Raw genomic sequence first — 21,236 nt, forward strand, 5'->3', positions numbered from 1 at the left:
TGGCAAGAGATTTATAATATAGGGTACGCTAACAGTTCCGCTAGGCGTCGCACCATGCATATAGGGGTTTATTTTTGCTCTCGCTGTACAGAAGAGGGTTGGCTCTTTCTGACGGTGTGTTTATCATTAGGGTAGACCCAGCACAAGGGCAACTACACAATTCTAAATTTTCGGGCAAAATGAACATATATGACCGTGAACCTTCAATAAAATACGCAAGTGGTAGGATTCTAGACCAGCGCCCATATTTCTTAGCACTACAATGAAAAATACTTATTACCACTGCGATGTTATTATTTATTCAAACTTTGCAATTGATACAAACAAATCTGTTAATTGTCAGCTATTAGTAACTTTTTTCGGGTGCTGTGCAACTAATTGTGTTCACCAATCGGATCAATCCAATTGCAGCCTAGAAAATTAATCTCAATTCTCAAGTGTCCTACCTTGAGCTGTCGATTTTTCTCGCGAACAAACTGCAATTTGTCGCTGGATTCCATTTTTTTTCTGGGTCGGTGTTGCAACAAACACACGGCCAACTGCACCACCGCCCAAGAATTCATCACTCAGCTCATTACATTGGCCAAGCAGATTTTTTCTCTTTTGTGAGAAACTAAGCTCTACACCTAAAAATTCATCGCTGCTGCTCTGAATATACCACTAAACTTACAAAAGAGTAGCAGATTTACAAACGCTTAAAAACTAACAAAATCGATTTCTTTATAAACTTTTATTAGTACGTCCTTTCTCCACATTTGCACTAAGGCTATAAAATCTCAAATAATGTAAATTTTAGTTAACAATTGTTGCCAATCTCTTTGTGATGAAACAAAGGCCTTTATTGTTATTCTAATATATTCCTGTTAACGGATCACGGATGAGAAACCGTATTGATTAATGAATTTTGCTAACCCACCACGAAAACATTGATCTGCGTGGCGTAATGTCGGACTGTATTGTGATATCCCTGGTACGCCAGTTCAAGGCACAGTCATTCGGGCTGCCAGAATATTACTGTTACCCCCCCTTTTTTTTCAAAGCTTCAAAACTGAATAAAATAATAAGAATGACAAGTTTGCATATATTCGAAAAGTAATAATGAACTGCACTAAATTTGTGCGAAAAGATTGACATAGTAATAATATTCGTCGGAGTTGCATTATACATTTTAACATCTTTCTATTTTTTTGCACTCCAGCATAACGACCGAAATTGGAATACCATTAATGTGTTTTTGATTGCTATGTTTACCGTTGATTTACTAACTAAGATTAAAAAATAATTAGCTGTGCTGTAGGCTTCCTTGCTAAGTAACTAATTTTTAGAATTTGTGTTTATAGCTTAGCAAAGTTAGACAAATAAGTATTACCGTGAAAAACTGGAAGTTAATTGAATAAACCTGCGAAAAAAAATGTACGGGATGTCCGATACTTCAAATTTTATTCCGATACTTAATGTTTTGGACATAACGTATCCCATACCAAATGTCGTCATTACTGTGCTTGTTCAATCATAATAGACAAAATTTAAACGTTCAGCAAAGGCATTTTTTACAAGTTATTAGGCAAAAGTTTGCCCTATCGTTGGGAAGTTTAGCACCCTATAATAATAATTGCCAGTGGTTCTCTACCGTCGGTCAACTCTCCTGCCGAGTCGCCACATGTATTACAATTTTTTTTATTTTATCCCAATTACTTTGTGGGTTGATTTTGACTTTGGAAAGTCAACCGGTCCGCAAAATTTGTTTTTAAGGTTTACTGGTCCGTAAGTTTAAAATTTGGTTTAGGTCACTATATTTCCTGATAAATTTACCCCTTAAGAAAAAGTAAAATAAACGTCGCGCTGTATGGCAAGTCAAACCCGAAAATCCTTTTTAATTTGGTATCGGCACCGATATACCCCTAGTATCGGACGAGTACCGTACCGAAGATAACACTTGGTATCGGGTATCAGCTCCGATTCAATAATAACGGACATCCCTACTTCAACTCATGTCGATGCAATTTGCGAGACGACTTTTAATGAAAAATGCGTAAAAATAATTTCATGTGTCGAAAACTACAGTCAATTCAATAAACTAAGTAGGCTACATTCGGAATCACGAACCCATTCTCAAACGTGCCTATTGTATACCGTGCCTAAAATATAATATTCTTTGTTGGCCAGTGTTATTATTGGTTCTTTGCGTGATATGAAAGCCAACTTCATTTTGGATTTATACAAACCAGCGTGGGCAACCTCTTCCAGAAAGGTCTCAGCGGGCTGTAATCAATTTTAACTGTTTTTTATGCGTGAAGTTTTTAGGCATTTAACAACAACTCTTATCAGGGCCAGTCCTAGGGTTATATTTGCTATTCACAATAGGTCTAATTACAAAAAAAGGAGGACAGAAAGCGTTGAAATATAATTGCGTTTGTTTGGATAATATTTGACTCTACAAGGCGTCAGCAATGATTACTAGGGCAATTTTATAAAAAAAGAATAAAAATTTACACGTTAGGTTAGGTCAAAATAATTTCTGGTCAAGTCAGTATAGTTCTTAACGTTTTTCCTTGCTCCCCTTTTAAATCTACAATTAATACTATAGTAGCACGTACTTCCTTCTTAAATTGCTTACATAACAAAACCATTGTTATCTTATTTTTACACAAGTACCTCTATATTCATCATTTACCTGAGCAAAGAAATAAATTACACCCACTCCTAATTGAAAAATACTGCCGTAAAGGAGAAATATTGTATAAGGTAGGAAAATGATAGCCTATAATTCGTTGTTTTTTGCTTTTCGCGTTTTTGAGAGAATTGTAAAAATATTGTAATCCAGAATTGGCGCTTATCGTCCCCGTGCCGTTTGTCGCTTGTTATGTCGAAAAGTAGCATGGATCTACTTTAATTGACCAGTACCCACAAAAAACAAAAACAAAGGATAAAAAAATGACGTTAGATGTCAAATTTAAACGTTTATAAATGCAATCATAAAAATATTAGGCCTAAGTCCAACGTAACAACTTATACGACTCGTGTGAAAGCGGCAAGACGTGAAATCAAAATTAATACATATTTACGAACAGGAATAAAGAAGTGTCGTGGGTGGATAAAACAACGTGAACATCACTTTAACATATATGTTGTATAATTGCCGTGTAATTTTATAACTTTCTTGGTGGGTAAGGTCTTTGACACAGAATTTAAGAAAACTAAAGCACTACGCTTGGCTTTGCAGGGAGTTAAACCGGAACTTTATGAACCGGTTTTGGGCCGATATTTTTCGAACCTGAACCGTTTTTGTAAGATTTCAAGGAGCCGAACTGAATCGAATATTTTGAGTACCTGGGCCTGCAAAAAAGCGGTTAACTCCCGTATGACGTCACAACTTGTATTTTACTGAGTCAAATTATGCCAGTTGTGAAATTTTGCGGAAAAAAATATTCAATAAATAAAACGTTATTGTTTTATTTTTTATGTATTTAAATCATGAACCGCTCGTTTTTTATTACGTCACGAAACTTAGATTAAATACGAGTTGCTATTCTATAATTATGCGCTACATTTAATGGCACATATTTTTAGGTTTAACGCAACTAATATTGCATCCGAAATTGAACTTTAAAACCGGATTTGAAAATAATTTTAGTCAAACCGAAACTTTTAAATTGCTCGAAACCGAAACTGAACCGGATTCCAAGCCGAACTGTAACTTAAAATTTCAGTGTTCTGCAAAGTCGAACAGTTTTCAAAGGGAAGTGCGCCAAACATGCGGAGTGATGTTATATCACTTCAGCGAACAGAATGATAATGGCAGTCGACCGTTGCAACGATTTTAAATGAATAAGAAAATATTTGAGTAACACATTACTTTATCATTGGCATAAAATTCTGACATAACAACTTGCATCACAGTTTACCTATGACTTGTGAAAAATATATATCTTCAGTCAACAAATATAAAAAAAATGACATATAACAATTTTTTTAAGTAGATATTTTTTATGGTTGATAAGGAGAACTTTTATCAGAATCGTCAATTTCATCCATTGTTTCTCTACCTTGATTTCCTGGTTTATTTTTTTGTTGCGTTTCCTTGGAAATATTCAATGGATTCTCTATTCCTGTTGGGCATTGTGATTCTATTTTTTCAAATCCTAATTCAACTGGGCTTTTTACATTGAACATCTCTTTCAAACAATCCCCAGAAGTGGATGCTACCTGTTCATCTGTTGATACATTTTCCACAACTGGCAAAGTATATTGACCAAGTCTACCAAAATCTGGTGGATATGGAAGGTTTTCTCTGGATTCAGTAGGGTAGGGTGAGCTGTAAGAGGTACTGTCACCTTTCTCATTTGGAGAACAGATTTTCTGTGATACAGTTGGTAAAATAGTAGTTTCTGAATAATATCTTTTTTCATCTGGTGAAAGAGGGTATGGTACTCTTCTACGTAAATCAGTGTGACCTCCATCTTCAAAACAACTTTCTTGTGCAGTTGCAGAGGGGAAATCATTAATTTTACTTTCTTGGGGAACTTTTTGCTGCGTTATGGAATCGTCACTTGTTGAACCATTTCGTACTATTTTACTGAAGTCCAGGTAGTCAATAGCACGAGTCAAAACACTGGGTGGTTCAAGTGGTTTTCTGGTTGGTTGACTTTGTTGATCCAGTGCAGCTTGCAAAATTTGCAATTGTTCCCGGTTACTTGCCAAAAGTTGTTCCATATTTTGGTTGGCAAGCTGATGTTGCCTTGGGCCTATTTCAATCCCAGACCAAAATGGCAGGTGTACATTCCATGTATACCCGAAACAAACTGAGACGAGCATTAGTGCCACTATCATCACAATAATCAAGAAGATAAATGCAGGTATCCACAGTTGTATAGGCAATTTTGAAAACATGTTTCTAAAAGTCTCACTGAATGCTGTACCAAAATGACTTAGGGGTTCTAGAAAGAATCGAGAGAGTGTTACAGCAAGCACCTTTGTTGGAGGAACTTTTAAAATAGGGTCAATAAGAAAAGTTTCATGATATTGCAAACATGGGTCCTTGGTAGTACTAAACATATCTCTGAAAAATATATAAAACCCTTCCATTGAGGAGTGTTGCGTTTTTTTACAGTGTTCGGGGATTTTTGAGCTTGTACTCTGGTGCTCTGCTACAGCTAATTGATATTCATGAAGATAGGTCATAGGAAAGCTAATTAGAAAGACAACCACAATAAAGCGTCGTAGTTGGTATGACCATGCAATACTGCTAAGACACTCTAGAGTTAATGCAGCTATAAACATAAGTACTACAACCCCAATCTTTACAACATCTGTAAAGGGCAAACCAAAAAGTTTTTTAAATTTGCCTTCCCAATGATTAGATATTTTTGGTTGAGCAGCAGTTGCAAATTGTATACTTTGTTCCAAAGTAACCAAAACATCCTTTGAAGCTATATTATTGGTTTCAACAAACAGTTTTAATTGGGAAAAAAAGTTTGTGTCAACCTGAAGACGAATGTCAAACATAGTCTGGTCGGATTGTTCATCAACATCAGAAAGAATACGAAGAAGAACAGCAACATACCGTTTTAGAAAAACTAAATCTTGTTCCTTCAAATTATCTGTGTCGTGATCTTGTTTACCTCTTAATTGGTCACAAGTATACTCAGTAAGTTGCAAAGAGTCTCTTTGATCTGAAGATATTTCATCAATTACTTCTAAATAATTATCTGAAGATGGACTCTGCACATACATTTTCTCATCTTTTGGTGATTTTGTTTTGGAAGATTCTGTTTTTAACATATCATGTGGATCAATCCAATCACTGGGCATTTCAAAATTCTGTGTACTCGAAATGCAGCAAAAAACAGTTGAAAGTATAATAACAAAATAATTCATGATATAAATAACAAACAGTCTATGTCAACTCCTGTAACAAAAAGTAGCATTGTAAGATAAAGTTGTAGCTTTAAAATTTAGATTATTTTTTTAGTTATAAAATTCAAAACTTTTAATAGGGCAGTCTATTCTATTGTATTGTCCAGACTTTATTTTAAAACACTTTCTAAAACCGTTTACCATAATTTTGGATTTAACCCTAATATAGGTAAACAACCAGTTAGACACCAAGAACCTAATCATTCTTAGTGCTCACTGAAGAGTCATTTCTTTATCATACACATAGCAGTGTTGAAAATGTCGTAAGTCAATGAATTGACTTAAGTAACTGTTTTTAAAAATCTTGACTGGAGTTGAGTCGATTAAGTGTTTTTATTTAACATTTGTTATAAAATAGGGTTGTTTATGTAAAACGATCAGATTGCCACATGCTGTTTTTCTCTTATTTTTTAGCTTGCTCAAAATCGGATGTTTTATGTTGATATCATTGATTTGACTTGGATATGACTTGTTGCTGTTTTTATGGCTTGACTTGGGTAACTGATAACTGGGACTAAACTTGTTATTTTTTTAAACGACTTGACTTGGACTTATATTTCAAAATGGCTTGTTTGCAACACTGACACATAGTCTGCAGTCTGGTTGTTTCTAGGATTGTTATACAGCTTTGTTTAAAGAAATATACAGACTCGTTTAAACCCAAAGATGCCCTGAATCAAACAAAATAATTCGCTTTTTTCCAACAATTCACTCCATTTCAAGTCCAATAAAAGCGAATTGTTTTATTTGCCCAATCGGGAAGAAAAAAAGTATTTTTCCTGAAGAAAACTTTTTTTGTAACGCTGGCCACAGAGTTTTTAATGTCAAAATTACTGTCGTCGAATTAAAAAAACACAGCTAAAATCCCATTAAACCCTAACTAGTAGCTTACTTCACCTTACATTGGCAAAAAAAAACGTTTAAGGTTATTATTATCACAAATTATTCAATCACAAGGTACATAATCCAGCGCGCCAACTTCGCCAAGGTCATAATAGGCTAACAATTAACAATACTAAACGTTTGTAATTTTCTCAGAATCACTGTTTCTGGAACGACATATATTTTCTGAAGCATTTTCTAAACATCTGCACTCCATCAAATAAAATTAAAAGCTTTCAATCAAATAATATACTTTTGAAAATACGGTAAACTGCGGTAAAAACGTTTTAAAAACATTTTTTATCAATTTTGAAAGGTAAGAAATAAGGTGCTTTCCCTATTTACAAAAACAGATGACGCAATTTTAAAGATATTTCCGAAAGTTGTGACCATACAGAATTGAAATTTTTACACAGTACTTGTACACAGTCTAGTACTGCGTACGCCCCTACACCTTTCCAGCAAACACACTTTTAGCAAAAAAATATTTAATTGATACCGGAACCGGTATTCAAAAAATATCATTTTTTTAATTTACTACGGTAGTTTAATAAAAGAAACCATAGAGTGGGTTACGGCAGTGCTCCACACCGATGAGCCGCGAGAACATGCCAAGTGTGATAGGACCTACAAAGCAACAATAAATAATGAAGAATAATCTACAGTTCTATAGTATGAAGACCAACGATAATAAAGCCAAAAACGAATAAATTCGTCTTAAAAAGAAAATCCGACGGAATAAGTACCAATTCATCGGAATTCGGCCTAGGCCCTAGAGGCAAAATAGCACCTGAAACTGTAGAGAGAGGGTATGATAGATCGGGGGGCATCGGTCTGGCATTAAATGTTTTGGTGTCGACGTTTCGGCACTCTCATTTGGACGCCGCTTTGTGGTTAGTGTTGTAGTGCTTGCGGTTAGAAATTAAGTTATAGGGTTGACATATTGGGGGGTTGATAAGTTTTAGATAGGGTTGGGGTTAGGTAAAGGGTTGTATAGGCCATATATGTCTTATTGATGGTATAAGGACCTATTCCGATTTAAACCTTATTACGACTTTTAGGTATAAGCCCTATGTTGGTCTTATTCCGAACGCGTTTTATTCCGATGTTGTTATGTTGTTTAAATTTCGGTCTTGAAGTCCGTTTGGTCGTCGTAAGATATTTTAGGAAGAAAAACTGAAAAATCAGAATATAAAATAATGTAAAACGTCAAATTTACGGCGAGTTTGATCATAGTTAGCTGCTTTTTTTCTGAAAAGCCTAGTATATTTGCTTTCTTATCTATTTTCGTTCATCATATATTTACTAGGTGTGCCGCAAATTAAAAAGGTTGCGGAGCATTGGGTTACGGTGTGGTGATTATTTTTCCACCACGCTAGAGTATGCAGGACGCGGGTGTAGACTGTTTTGGGTGCAATTGTCGAGTTTAACATACCATGCATTGCTCTGTTTGCGTATTGAAAGTAGTCATACTCAGGGTTTTTTTAAGGTTTGGGTGACCGCTAAGTAGTTTTAAGAGACCGCAAGTGTTTCATTTAAATACCAAACAGTTGCAAGTCCAAAATTTGGGAAACCGCTGGAGAAATTTGGGGGACCGTTTCGGTCCTGCGGTAGGACTTTATAGGTTTTGTAGCACTCAGTTGAGAAGTACGTCTCGGTCGTCTCGCATTAGGCAAAAAAGCGGGGGGGGGGGGGATTAATGGGGTTGTAGCGTCTACTTACCCAGGCCTATGCAGACGCCAAATCGGGTACTTCAAGTTTAACTATTTAAAAACTCGCTCTTCTACACGAGTTAATAGGGTGAAGGCCACAAGCGTATTCAGGGGTGTGCATCATCCCATACCCTCACCTTAGGTAATTCACCGACTGTTCTAGTATCGAATCTTGCAATTTCATACAAAACTAAAATTGTATATTAGTTAAATTTGCCCAGCAGAGTAGCTCTTATATTTCTTTTTTTGTGACGTCGTTGGAAAAGAAATTCAAGGGATATAATTTCCACTTTAACTTTTATTTACTTTAAACATTTTTGTTATTTTCATCAATGTTAATTGACACCAGTTGCTTATTTTAACACAATATTTATACCCCTCCTTCATTTCAAGATCAGAAACCCTGAAAAATCCGCGTTTGTTAATTCTCGTAACTTCTATGTTGTGCTCAACAACTTTGTCCCACTCTTAATCGACACAGTGTATGGCCATCGTTATCTAATATGGCACTTTGGAAAGGTAGAAACCTGTGCATCTTCCTTATCCATTTCTATCACCTTTACAGGGAAATTCGACCTTTCATAGGAAACGATGACGAAATCTTCAACATGGATGTTTATTATGGAAACATTAGAATTACTACAAACACTTTGCGGCTTGCCACATTCAGTTTCTTTGGTTTTATTCGGAGTCATGATTCAGAACAAGTATAGCAGTGTTTTAAACAAGTCATTTTGACATAACCAAGTCCCAGTCAAGTCATTTGTAAAATAACTTAAGTCCAAGTCCAAGTCATCAGTTTGTGCAAATCAAGCCATAATTAGAGCAAGTCAACTTTCCCTTGTCGTAAAAATAAAACGATAAACTATTAGAATTTGCACGATTATGAGAAATAACTTAATTAAAAAATAAAAAAAAGTAACATATAGCAAGCAAACTATTTTATGTGCAAAAATTTGAATAAATAGCTCAATTTTATAAAAAAAAGACTTATGGAAAACAATTCATTTTAACTCAAGTCATTTCCCCGAGAGACTTGAGTCAAGTCAAGTCATTTTGCCCAAATGACTAAAGGAAAGTCAAGGCATTGGAAAACAGTGACATTAAGTGCATTGTACGATTGCCTTGGAGTGCAGTGTGGCTTGAAAACGCAAACTTGTTTGCACGTTGTTGCAATGGCCACTTTAGCCTAATGTTGGTGGTCCTTTCTACAAGTCTTGAATGACCTTCCAGTTTCCCCGATAAACGCTAAACTAATAGAACAGTGGTTCTCAACCTTTTATGCTTTGTGGCCCCCTTTGAAAGGCTCTCGACACTCGTGCCCCACCTGCTTATAAAAAAAAAAGAATTGTGTTTAAATGATTTTCACTTGTTTTACTTCTTCAGGTTAATAACCAATACAGCCGTTAATTAACGAATAAATGCACTTACTTTCTAAAAAAGTCATTTTAATTTAAACTAACTTAGTTAGTCATCACAAATTTTGTTCTTCGACGCCACCAAGGTATTTTTTATATTCGGCTCAGTTTTGTCCTAAGCCAAGCGATGTCACTACATTCGTCGAAATGATTACTCGGTTTTCGTTTTTTGTTAATGCGTGACTATTAGCCTACTTGACAAATAAGCTGCATAAACCGCTGAATGTTGGCCTAAACATGACCTTTTGAATAACCCGTTAGCGTATACTTTATGCGTTTAACGGTGAAATGTTTTTTTTTTGCAACTGAACGCCCTTAAAGGAAATTGTGAACCGTTGCACCTGGCAATACACACTAGTTGCTCGCCTAACAGCATTTGTCGGTAAGTAATAATTGGCCGCTCGAAAAAAAATGCTGACGCAGCACGATACACGGCTATCTACAAAGCAGCACAGTAATAGTTTCGCCAAAGCGACAGGTCTCTAACCAAACTTGCCACTCGCGAACGACCAATTAGGCGTAACTTTCCGTGATGAAACGAATAAAAAGGATTCAATATTCTACTTTAAACATCCCTACCGACTAGTCGAAGCAGGTGTCAGAAAAATGTGTTACAAAACGTTACAAAAAGTTTTAAAGTCATAATAAAAACACAAAATTAAGTTAAGCTTTGTATGTGTATTAACAACAGAATCTGGCCCTCCAACAGAACACATAATGCCGACGGTAAAAGTTCTAAAATTTATTAATAAAAGCTTGAGAAGCGCACCGCTCCGAACAAAAATCAGTCAGCAAGGTCTAAAACTTTAATACAAATATGCATTTCGCCTATAAATGGCATCATCAGTTTGTCTGTACAAATAAATAGTAAAAAATTAAAATATTAAAATATATGAAATGCATCCAAGATGAACAAAGACAAAGACAATCTGCGTAAAAACCCCAACCACTACTGTAAAACAAAAGCAAAAGGAGCATGCGATACGTGTAGCGGCCACAGAAAGCCACTGATAAAAACACGGCCCAGAGGGAAGCGGTATGAGAATCAGTGACGTAGCAAAACACGGTAGATAAGAAAAGGTGGAAAGGCAAAAGCAAACCTAAAACCACACAGTTAGACAAGAAAACGGATATGGCTCATATTCCGAAATGGAACGGCACAACGCAAAAACGAAAACACAAATCCGCAAAGATATATATAAAAATTATATATAAAAAAATATATAATTTTAAGTTAACTGGTAAATTTTGAATACAGCGACACTTTGGTTTTCGCATTCTAGATGGAGAGTTATGCCGGTGGCCCCCAATGACCGCTCCGTGGCCCCCCAGGGGGGCCGAGGGCCACGGTTGAGAAACCCTGTAATAGACAATCGGCAAAGACATAAGCCATAAATATATTTTTCGCGACCCACAAGTTCCCTGCCTCTGCTCCCGAGTATTCATTGTCACGTTCGCAACAACAAACTTAACTAAGGAACCCATCGCTGTATGCCGGTAATGTTTTCCCCTAAATGTTATGGATTGCATTAAATATAAACAAAGGAGCCATGGAAGTCCTGTATTTGAGACTGTAATCGACCAAAATTCGAGGCATGAAAGAATATGTTTCAAGATGGCAAACCTTGATGTAACAGTTTTGACAAAACGCAAACACCCCTAAAAACGTTTAAATCAAAAAATACATTCCAATAATAGCTCGCTTGAATGATTTCGTAAACTACGCTGCAAACCAAATTATGATAAACGATGATTATTGAATTTGAGTACACGTGAAAAACTTGAAAAGGTGCATGTATTTGTGTTTGTTCACAACTTCTAGCAGTTTACTGCATTAAATAAACCTAAACAAACAAACAAACTTATCTGAACCTTTTTGGGAGTCATACCGCAGAGACGTCACCATTCTTATCGCCTTTTACTTGCGCTTGTGCTTTTACGTGCATTTTAATTGTTTTCATTTATACTTTGACCTGATGAAGCACGGTTGTGCGAAAGCTTGTCGAGAATCAAATACAATTTGTCTTTATACAGTGCCACCTGATTCCTCTATACCACAGAGAAAATGCAAAAAACAGACATGCCATTAAGTTTGAGATTTTCGGCAACGCTTCAATGGATACAAAAGTTGCCAACGAAAAAAGCCATAACCACGATAGAAAAAGTGGTGAATCAACATGGAATGACGCAAGCATATTGATTTAGATTTAGGTGGACATACTGAGGCAAACTAAAACTTTACGTAGTTTAATTAACCGAAAAATGTGGTTTAAGATGTGTGACTAACTAAAAGTTAGAAGAACCATTATAGTTCTAACGACTTTGGTTCTAATCAATAGGATTAAAGTTTTCTATACCGCCATTAGTATTCTATGATCAAACATATGTGGCTTCGCTTCAGGGATGCCAGACGCTTGGTTTTCCGCTCAGATGTAGTTTTTGTGTTTGAAATACATAACTTTTTTTTTGATGCATTCCTGTTTTACAATGGCTTTGTATTTATAGAATATTATATTTTAAAGGACGTGTAAAATATAAGTGCCAACGTTTTACACATAGGCCCTATATCGTTTCAAGTTAAAATTGTATTTCACAGTGAGTCATAAAAACTCATGCTAAACCTAAATGCAGCCTGGCATTATACGTCTTGTATTTTCTTTAGGACATTTTTTGGAGCTGTTTTAGATTCCTACCACAACGTACATTATTTGGTTAAGGGTGGGTCAATTATTATTATCTAATACGACTTTGACCCACCCACACCCCAACGCTCTCATACCCTAACTTAAATATTGTGTGTTGATTTAATATTTGTTTAAATGTTGGTAGGATTCTAGGCCAGCGCCCACTTTTTGTAAGCTAGCATTTTTTGAAAAATGTTTTTGTAAGTTATTCAACTATTTGCCTTCGGTTTATCTATCATTTTTCTAAACTAAAGATACTTTGGTTATTGTTAGCCTATATTAGTTTCGCAAGACGTACAAAAACATTTAGTTAAAGAAAATAGAGTGGCCCTGGTTTAGAATCCCACCACAACGCACATTATTTGCGTTATTATTATTAAATAATGACTATAATAATACTTAACCCACACACACCCAAGCGCTAACTCCCACCCTAACCCTAATACTATGTGTTGTTTTAATAAATGTGGTAGGATTCTAGACCAGCGCCAAAAGAGTAGTATATAAAATCATTTATGTTTAGTGTTTTTTATACAATAGCTAAGAAGGGGCACTATGAATTAGTTACCAATATGTGATGTACATACAAAGCTAATGTATACCTGATTGCATTCTATTGCCTTCCCGCCAGAGATCTTGGCGTGGCATGCTTGCCAAAAAGCCCCCAGTGACGTCATTTGGCGTGAAATATCACTAGCCTAGTGGATTTACCAAGACAAAATTGTCTTTTTTGCATATATATAGTCCTATTTTGGCATAGGATTACCGCCGCAAAAAGTTTTGGCGTGAATCTATGTCGGCCACAAATTATGGAATGCAGTTAAGAATGTATATAAAAAGGAAGTAATGACAAATAAGTGGTGTAAGTACTTCATAGTTTACATTAGGAAGGCAACACACGACAAATAGTTTAGAATAAAACAATAAAATGTATTCTAGTTTTTTTGCAAAATCTAGGTTTTTTACAGTTTACATTTTGTTGGGTCTTCAACCTTTTTCAAGTAGCAGTAAAGCCTTTTACTATTTTATTTGTGTTTAATGTTTCAAGCATAACTAAGGATACAACAGCTTTTGGCGGAACTGCATTCTCTGTTTCAAATAAAATTTGTTTAGATATTTTTCATTCTTTCACATTTTTTGTTCATGTGTGATTTAAATCTTGCTCTGAACTAAATTGGTGCTGTGCTACCGTCTCTAATGGCTATCCAGTGGCTTCCCGCCAAATATCTTGGCACGAAATGCTTTTCCAAATCCACAACAGTGACATCATTTAGGGCAGCACTGATTTCAGCTCTTTCTTCTATTTTTTTCCTGACTGTGTTTGCTGATTGTTTTACTTTTGGTTTCTGATTGGGCGTAAAGAGGAATAGTTTTGTTTTTGGTACATTTTTGAATTTGTAGTGATGTGCATAATACATAACGGTATCATCTTACACCATTACATTATTACTTTTCTATAATATAAGTTTTGTAAAATTTGGCTGGTTGACAATTTTTCTATGTAGTGTCTAGTAGTTAAAGAGTGTTGTGCTAAAGAACAGAAAGCAAACAAAGCACATCGTAACAAATTAATAAGAACTCTACAATCAGTAATAATCCTGTATGTGCAAAAAAGACATGCACCATTTATATTTGTTGTGGGCTCATAACTTGCACAAATTTGTATCTGTTCTGTTCGAATTGGTCAAAAAGTTTCACCCTTAACTAAAATGTTTCTTTATTTGGTTTAAATTGGTGTTGTTTATTCAATCGAAATCTATTTCTAAACAAGATAATAATATTTTGGTATGTTTGAAAAAAAGTTATTGCATAGAGTCTAGTTATACCTGCCTTGCTGTTTCAGACATTAATTCTACTATCGCTGAAAAGAACATGCAAAAATAATTTTTTGTCACACCATATAAATTTGACACATCTATTGTGAAGAACTGATTTAGGAGGTTAAAATATGCATTGGTAAAAAATTATAGCATGTTTTCCAATAAATGGTTAACATTGGTAAAATTAGCATTTACACATTGTGCAGCAAATTAAATAAACTTGCTAACAATACAGGTTTAAATATTTTGAATATAGATATATATCTATGCAAAAAACTATGGACAAATCAGAAAAGAGCACAGAAGAATGTTATCAAAAATTGGAAAAAATTAAAGTTATAAGGTATTTTCCTTTTTTTGATGAAGTCATTAGTAGATTATTACTAGTTATCCATGTTGGGCTTTTTAGAAAAAAAAATGTAAGAATGTCAATACTGCAGATCATGGCCATTTGAATACCTATGGCCCGTTTTGCAGCACTTGATAAAATTCCCATTAAACTCTTTGTTACAACATTTTCCCTCACTTAAAAAATTGAGCAAAAACAATATATTAAAAAATACTACCATTAAATATATTTTAATGGATATTAAGATTACCTTTTAAACTCAAAAAACTTGTTAATCAATTCTTATTGTTTTGTTCCAGTTACTTTACAACAGGGATGTCCAACCTTTTAACAGAGCGGGCCGCATTGCCACTTTTAAAAAATTTGACGGGCCTAAAAAAAAACACACACCTTGCTTAACAATGATTGCTGCACAAGCGTTCGATGGCTGTTAAAATGTGGCACAAGACTCAATTGTAGTCTTAGAAAAAATATAAGATTAGGCCTACATCAAATACTCTGCGTTCGCGTTCGCATTTTGATGATAATCGAAACAATTGATTTAAATAAAAGCTACTGAAAGTGGTTTAATTGGTGGGCCGCACATAAGTATCAGGCGGGCCGCAGGTTGGACATCCCTGCTTTACAAGATTACAGTCAGTAAATGATTTACTGTTACAGCATAAGCACACAATACATTTTTTTAATAAAAAAATTGTCATTATGCAAATATAACTTACTCCTTTTTTCAAATATAACTTTACTTTAGTTATTTGTGCATGCTTATGGCGTAAATCCGGACATTCTTTCCCAAATTTAAGAAATGTAAACATTTTTTTGTTTATTTGTTAAATGGCAAAATTAGGGTTTATGTGGTTTATTGAAAACTGGAAACTTAGTGTTACATAACATAACATCAGGTGGTTCTTTGCTCCAACATTATTGTGACCCTTAATGTTAGTGATGTAACCATGTAATCCATTTGTACCCAGACAAAAAACAATTCAATTGGAAAAGTTGAAAAGTGCCATGAAAGATGCAGTTGAGGATGCAGATGAGGAATTAAAGTCGTTGGAAGGTTACAAGAATGAACTTGGTCATTTGCTGCAGGAGAAAATGGCCCACGTTGAAGAACTGCGACTCATTCATACAGATATTAACACAGTAAGAATTTGTAAAATATTTTACATGCTTTTTGATTATGCGTTTAATTTATTATAGTGGTTTAATTCATCATATGATTTACAGTAGTATTTTATTGAAAAAATTTACCATAAAATATATGTTGTTTAGATGGAAAGTCTCATAAAGCAAAGTTCTTCTGACCGAAATGGAACTTTGAATGAAGCACAGAAGCTACTGCAACAATATCAGCCTTTAAAGCAAGAGGTGGACTTACTTAGAACAGAAATTGGCCTAGACAGGGCCACAGAATTTTTGGAAGAAGAGCCACATATTCCAGCAGAGTATGTTAATAGCCAACCCTAATATATTTTTTTATTAATGCTATATGTTTAACAAATCTTATCAACAGAAAAGTATATGTTATTATATTTTCAAATTACACGAGAGTAAAGTAATTGCTAAATGCTTAAAAAAAATTGTGACACTGTTGAATGGTTACCGGTACTAATACAAAATGTAGACTGACTTAATCTTTATAATAAACATTGAATGAAAAAAGTTGTTAAAATTATTTCACGGTAACCCTATTTTTTCAGGATATTTTCAAATCGGAAAGTCTCATTGTCCAGTAATCCAAGCAAAACAACATTATCTGACAATTTTGCAAGAGGAGTAGAGCAGCAGGAAAATTTTCAATTAATGTTATCCAACAATGATGTTAAACAAACGTCACAGCCGCCCCCAATGAAGGTAATTATTTGCTCTATTTGTCAAGCATTTATCACAAACCAGTAAAATAATTCAGTGTAGTAAGTACAAATTTGCTTTTGCTTTTCCTTTTAGTAATTAACAACATTGATCATGATCCATGTAAGCTTAGAAAGATTTTTTAATAAAAGTAATGCTGTATAAGAATGTGAAATTTAGGGTGGGGGGTTTTGTTGTATTAATAAATTAATTATCAAAACATGTAGTTTGGTAGTTGTCCTATGTAGTTAATTACCTTTTTCATTCAATATTTCAGGCATGTCTTTCCTGCCATCAACAAATTCATAGAAATGCTCCAATTTGTCCTCTGTGCAAAGCAAAAAGTAGATCAAGAAACCCAAAAAAGCCAAAAAAAGTTAAACAGGAAGAATAATTTTCTGATAATGACGTTTTGTGTTTTTTATTTGTGCCATAAACATATTCTGTAGATTCCACTGTATGTAACTTGTGCTCAATCATTTTTGTACTTCAAATCTGACCAAAGGGTGCTGGTTTTCCTTACGGACACTTTTCGCTATATGCTTTTGTTTTAGTATTATTTTTCACAGTGTTCTTCCTTTTTTGTTGTATGTGTCGCCTAATCATGTCATCCATCTAATTTTATTATTGTTTGTTCTTAAAGTAGCCCATATCACCGTTATCACCACTTTGCACGCAGTGTTGTTTTTTCTTGTTTAGAGACCAAATTCTCATTTCTTAGGGTTTTGTAAATTCGTGTTAAAATGTCGACTAAGAATGACAAATACTCTGTGTTACTGCCAACCTACAATGAAAGGGAGAACCTTCCCATCATCATTTGGCTTCTGGTCAAATATTTTACTGAAAGGTTTGTTCTTAGGATTAAGTTTTCCTATTTTTTTTTTGTTGTGAATCATGATAAAGCTGAAATTATGAATTTCGTTAAAATAATTTCTTTTTTTTGCGCACATGCATTAATCAAAAAACGCAAATAAACCACCGGAGTCCACTAACCAGCACAGTTTTTTGTTGTAGTGGATTGGATTACGAAGTAATTGTTATCGATGATGGAAGTCCAGATGGTACACTTGATATCGCGAAACAGCTGCAGAACATTTATGGAAATGATAAAATCGTATGTACCCAGACCCTATTATTTGTATTACTTAAAGACAGTGGTCGACAAACTTTATTTGTCGTGGCCAAAAATACTTTGAAGGCCTATTTCACGTAAAAATTATACGACACCAGGGTCGTATCCATAATTTTGTTTAAGGGGTTATAAAAATTTAGGGGGCAAAACGTGGACTAAAACGATACGTATAACACGTACAGCACATAAACAGCATTGTAATATTTCACAAAATAAACCATTTATAGTCTAACTTAGCAGACGTTATACTTTTTAACGTTCATAAGTCACACGACGCATGCCTAAGTCAGCATAGTACTTATGGGCTTAATAGATTTAATTTAAAGTGCAAAACGTTCGCGCGAAACACAAAAAAATGTGTTGACACTGTTAAACTAAAAGTAAAATATGAGGGTTCCATTGACACGTGACCCTATGCCGCAAAAATAAGAAACTTTTAGCCAAGCCCTTTTAAAATATAATACAATGAATGTAATGTGTGGGGCTATCAATGTACTGTATGGGGCGGCCCACAACTACATAATTAAAGTGAAATAATAAATAGTATCTCGCGGCCCACTAAACTTTGCCCGAAGGCCCATATTTGGGCCACGGCCCACAGTTTGCCGACCGCTGCTTTAGGATATAGTGCTTTATAAATTAATATGTTGCACTCTATTTTTATTATATTAAAGCAGCATGGTCCAACTACACGCCCGCGGCCTAAATATGGTTATTTTAAGCGCCGTTGATCTTATTTTTATGGACCAGTGATGAAATATAACAAATGTATTTCGCCCAACATTTGTATTTGCTACCTTTGCTTCGAGTACCTACCACACTATATTTGGGTGGATTTTCCCGAATATTTTTTAGTTATATTTGTGTTTTGTAATATTGTATGCCAATGAATACATGGAGGCGCCCTGCAATATTTTAAATAAATATTTTTCTCAAACTAAAATAGGGTACGCCATTGAAACTTTGTCCCGCCATATTAAACGAATTGCACGTGTTGGCCCGCGACAATATATAGTTTGACCACGCTATTTTAAAGTTTTATGAGTCGAATTTTTTATAAAATGTTCGTTTTGCTGTGTTAAGATCGACAACACCCGCCGGCTCATGTGCAACTAATCCTGTATTCAAAGATTTCTATTTTTTTTAAAGGTACTGCGGCCGCGAGCGAAGAAACTTGGACTGGGTACTGCCTACGTCCATGGGGTTAAAAACGCTACCGGAAACTTCGTCATAATCATGGACGCCGATTTATCGCATCATGTAAGTTTTTACCTAGAAATAAAGTGCATAAGTAAACTATTGGTTTTTCGTTGCTTTATACCGCTCTTTGTTTTTCAGCCAAAGTTTATTCCGGAATTTATCAAGTGAGTCCTATTTCTTCGTTTTATACTGTTGTTTTTATTTATTGTTTAACTGTTGATCTCCACCGCATGTACCAACCCATCATCCTGCATTGTTTGGATTTACTTAATTTAATTTACAACGATGTTTAGCTCTGAAAATGTTTATTCTATAGCCCATGGTTTCCTGTTTTAGTGGTGCCCAGTTTTGATTTTAATCTTAAAAAAAATTGTATAACCCTTTTCAGTATATTACGTTCACCGTTAACATCTCGGATCAATTACAAGCTTAAGTATGGTGTGTGCTAAAATGTGTTATTGTATGTACAAAGAAAGCAGAAAAGTGGTGATTACGACGTTGTGACTGGCACAAGATACGCTGGCAATGGAGGAGTGTACGGTTGGGACTGGACCAGAAAACTTGTCAGGTAAGGACTTTTTATAAATGTTCTGTGCTGTGTTTACGTTAATTTATGTGTGACTAAAAAAAGACTCGGTAAAACTTAGTAAAGCAGCAATTCGCCAAATAATCGTTTACCATCATATTTTCACTCTCCCAGACGTATTCTATGTTACTAAATGCACCATAAAATTAAACGGCATTTTTTACCTTCACTAGTCGGACGGCAAACTACATTACTCAAGTTTTATTGCGACCTGGGGTTACTGATCTTACCGGCAGCTTTCGCCTTTACCGCAAGGAGGTGCTAGACACCCTCGTGCGGTCATGCGTATCGAAAGGTTACGTTTTTCAAATGGAAATGATGGTACGGGCGCGACAAAACAACATGTCCATTGCTGAGGTAAGTGAAGTAATTTCAATCCAAATAAAACCGACCTACTGTCGGCAAGGATCAGCATTAAGTGTGTGCGTTTTTAACATGATCTAAAATATTTAACGCTGCTAGAGAGACCCTAATGATGGCTGTTTGAGTAAATAGTATCGACTGGTAGATTTGCCCCTTAAAAAATAGAATTGCAGAAGTTAATCTTGACAAAAAAGTATTTCTAGTCGGGCAATAACAGAATATGTAACTCAAACATCAGTTCAAAACCTTAAACGGAATGCAATGTGTGAATCGAAGTAAAAAGTTCATGTCAAGTAATTTGTAAAATACTCATTGAAGTCCAAGTCAAGTATTCGGTATAAATTAACAAGACAAGCACCAATCCAAGTCATACCAGTTGCCAAAGTCGTTAGCATAAAAATTAAACGTTAAACTATTAAAATGAAAAAAAAAAAAAAAATTGAGATGATTAACCCAATTTTATTTAAATATGTCAAAAGAAAACACTTGATAATAACTCGAGTCATTTAAACCAAAGAAAACACTTAATAATAACTCAGTCATTTAACTCAATGACTTGTCTAATTATTGCCATTTTTCAATGTGACCTGTACGTGAAATAATCTTTTTATGAATATTCAAACGTTCTTTACTGCAAAACCATTTAGCACACACTGTTTCTCATAGGTTCCGATTTCGTTTGTGGATCGTTTCTACGGGGAATCGAAGCTAGGTGGCAATGAAATTTTTGGTTTCCTGAAAGGACTTTTCTACCTTTTCGCCACAACGTGAAGAAGCTAAAAACATACGTTAAATCGTGATTTATTTCGTGCTTTTTCACTCGAAAAGTTACTCACATGTACATTTCTAAGCATCGTTGTTTCCTTTACCTTATGAAGAATGCGTCGCACTTTCAATATTTGATTTGTGTTTTTTAATGTTTTGGTTATGAATTGCCTAAACATTTTTTAGGGTTTGCAAACGGCCACCTCTGACGAATAATCTTCGTGTGCGAAAATAGTTAAAGTCATGGACAAAATAGTTAAAGTCATATCTCACACTGAGCAAATTTTAGCAAGTGTCTCACTTTCTTCAGACTTAACCCCAGCAGTTTGCAAGCTAACTGAAGCATACGGTGAACGGCAGCCTCGTAGCTCTCTCACATCCGCTGCTTCCGGGTGAGAAGTTGTTTGACCGCATTGGATCGTGTTGTGCGACTTTGGAGACTCGAAGAGATGCTTTAGAGTTAGACAAACGGTTGTGCTGTTATCAGGCTCGAATTGTTCTTAAGCTGCAAGAGTAATTTCTTCACATATAGCTATTAAGAAAGCTAGGCGTTATTAT

At 35.0% G+C, this 21,236-nt stretch overlaps 2 protein-coding genes across 2 annotated transcripts; one reads left to right on the plus strand and one right to left on the minus strand.

Annotated features, from left to right (window-relative positions):
• Positions 1-2,975: 2,975 nt before the first annotated feature.
• LOC146160553 (chloride channel CLIC-like protein 1) lies at positions 2,976-5,901 on the minus strand. The gene has a single exon (XM_083384495.1). It carries the CDS (start codon positions 5,875-5,877, stop codon positions 3,988-3,990), a length of 1,890 nt encoding a protein of 629 aa, XP_083240621.1. The 5' UTR covers positions 5,878-5,901; the 3' UTR covers positions 2,976-3,987.
• A 7,098-nt stretch (positions 5,902-12,999) lies between these two features.
• Positions 13,000-21,046, plus strand: LOC146160554 (dolichol-phosphate mannosyltransferase subunit 1-like). Its single transcript, XM_083384964.1, has 12 exons — positions 13,000-14,775; positions 15,753-15,924; positions 16,054-16,226; positions 16,482-16,635; positions 16,910-17,008; positions 17,376-17,479; positions 17,647-17,746; positions 18,914-19,024; positions 19,103-19,128; positions 19,437-19,532; positions 19,724-19,907; positions 20,580-21,046. Exons 1-12 carry the CDS (start codon positions 14,699-14,701, stop codon positions 20,682-20,684), a joined length of 1,401 nt encoding a protein of 466 aa, XP_083241090.1. The 5' UTR covers positions 13,000-14,698; the 3' UTR covers positions 20,685-21,046.
• Positions 21,047-21,236: the final 190 nt, after the last annotated feature.

Source organism: Ascidiella aspersa, chromosome 3, assembly GCF_963924565.1.
Source record: "Ascidiella aspersa chromosome 3, kaAscAspe10.2, whole genome shotgun sequence".
Taxonomy (NCBI): domain Eukaryota; kingdom Metazoa; phylum Chordata; class Ascidiacea; order Phlebobranchia; family Ascidiidae; genus Ascidiella; species Ascidiella aspersa.

What these genes read in the sequence shown, in the direction of transcription:
- LOC146160553 (XM_083384495.1), bottom strand. Translation starts at nt 5,877, where the DNA reads ATGAATTATTTTGTTATTATACTTTCAACTGTTTTTTGCTGCATTTCG.
- LOC146160554 (XM_083384964.1), top strand. Translation starts at nt 14,699, where the DNA reads ATGCAAAAAACTATGGACAAATCAGAAAAGAGCACAGAAGAATGTTAT. An exon ending in GAAAAAATTAAAGTTATAAG is followed by an intron (nt 14,776 to 15,752) that starts GTATTTTCCTTT and finishes ATTTGTACCCAG; the next exon opens with ACAAAAAACAATTCAATTGG. An exon ending in ACGCCGATTTATCGCATCAT is followed by an intron (nt 19,025 to 19,102) that starts GTAAGTTTTTAC and finishes TTTGTTTTTCAG; the next exon opens with CCAAAGTTTATTCCGGAATT.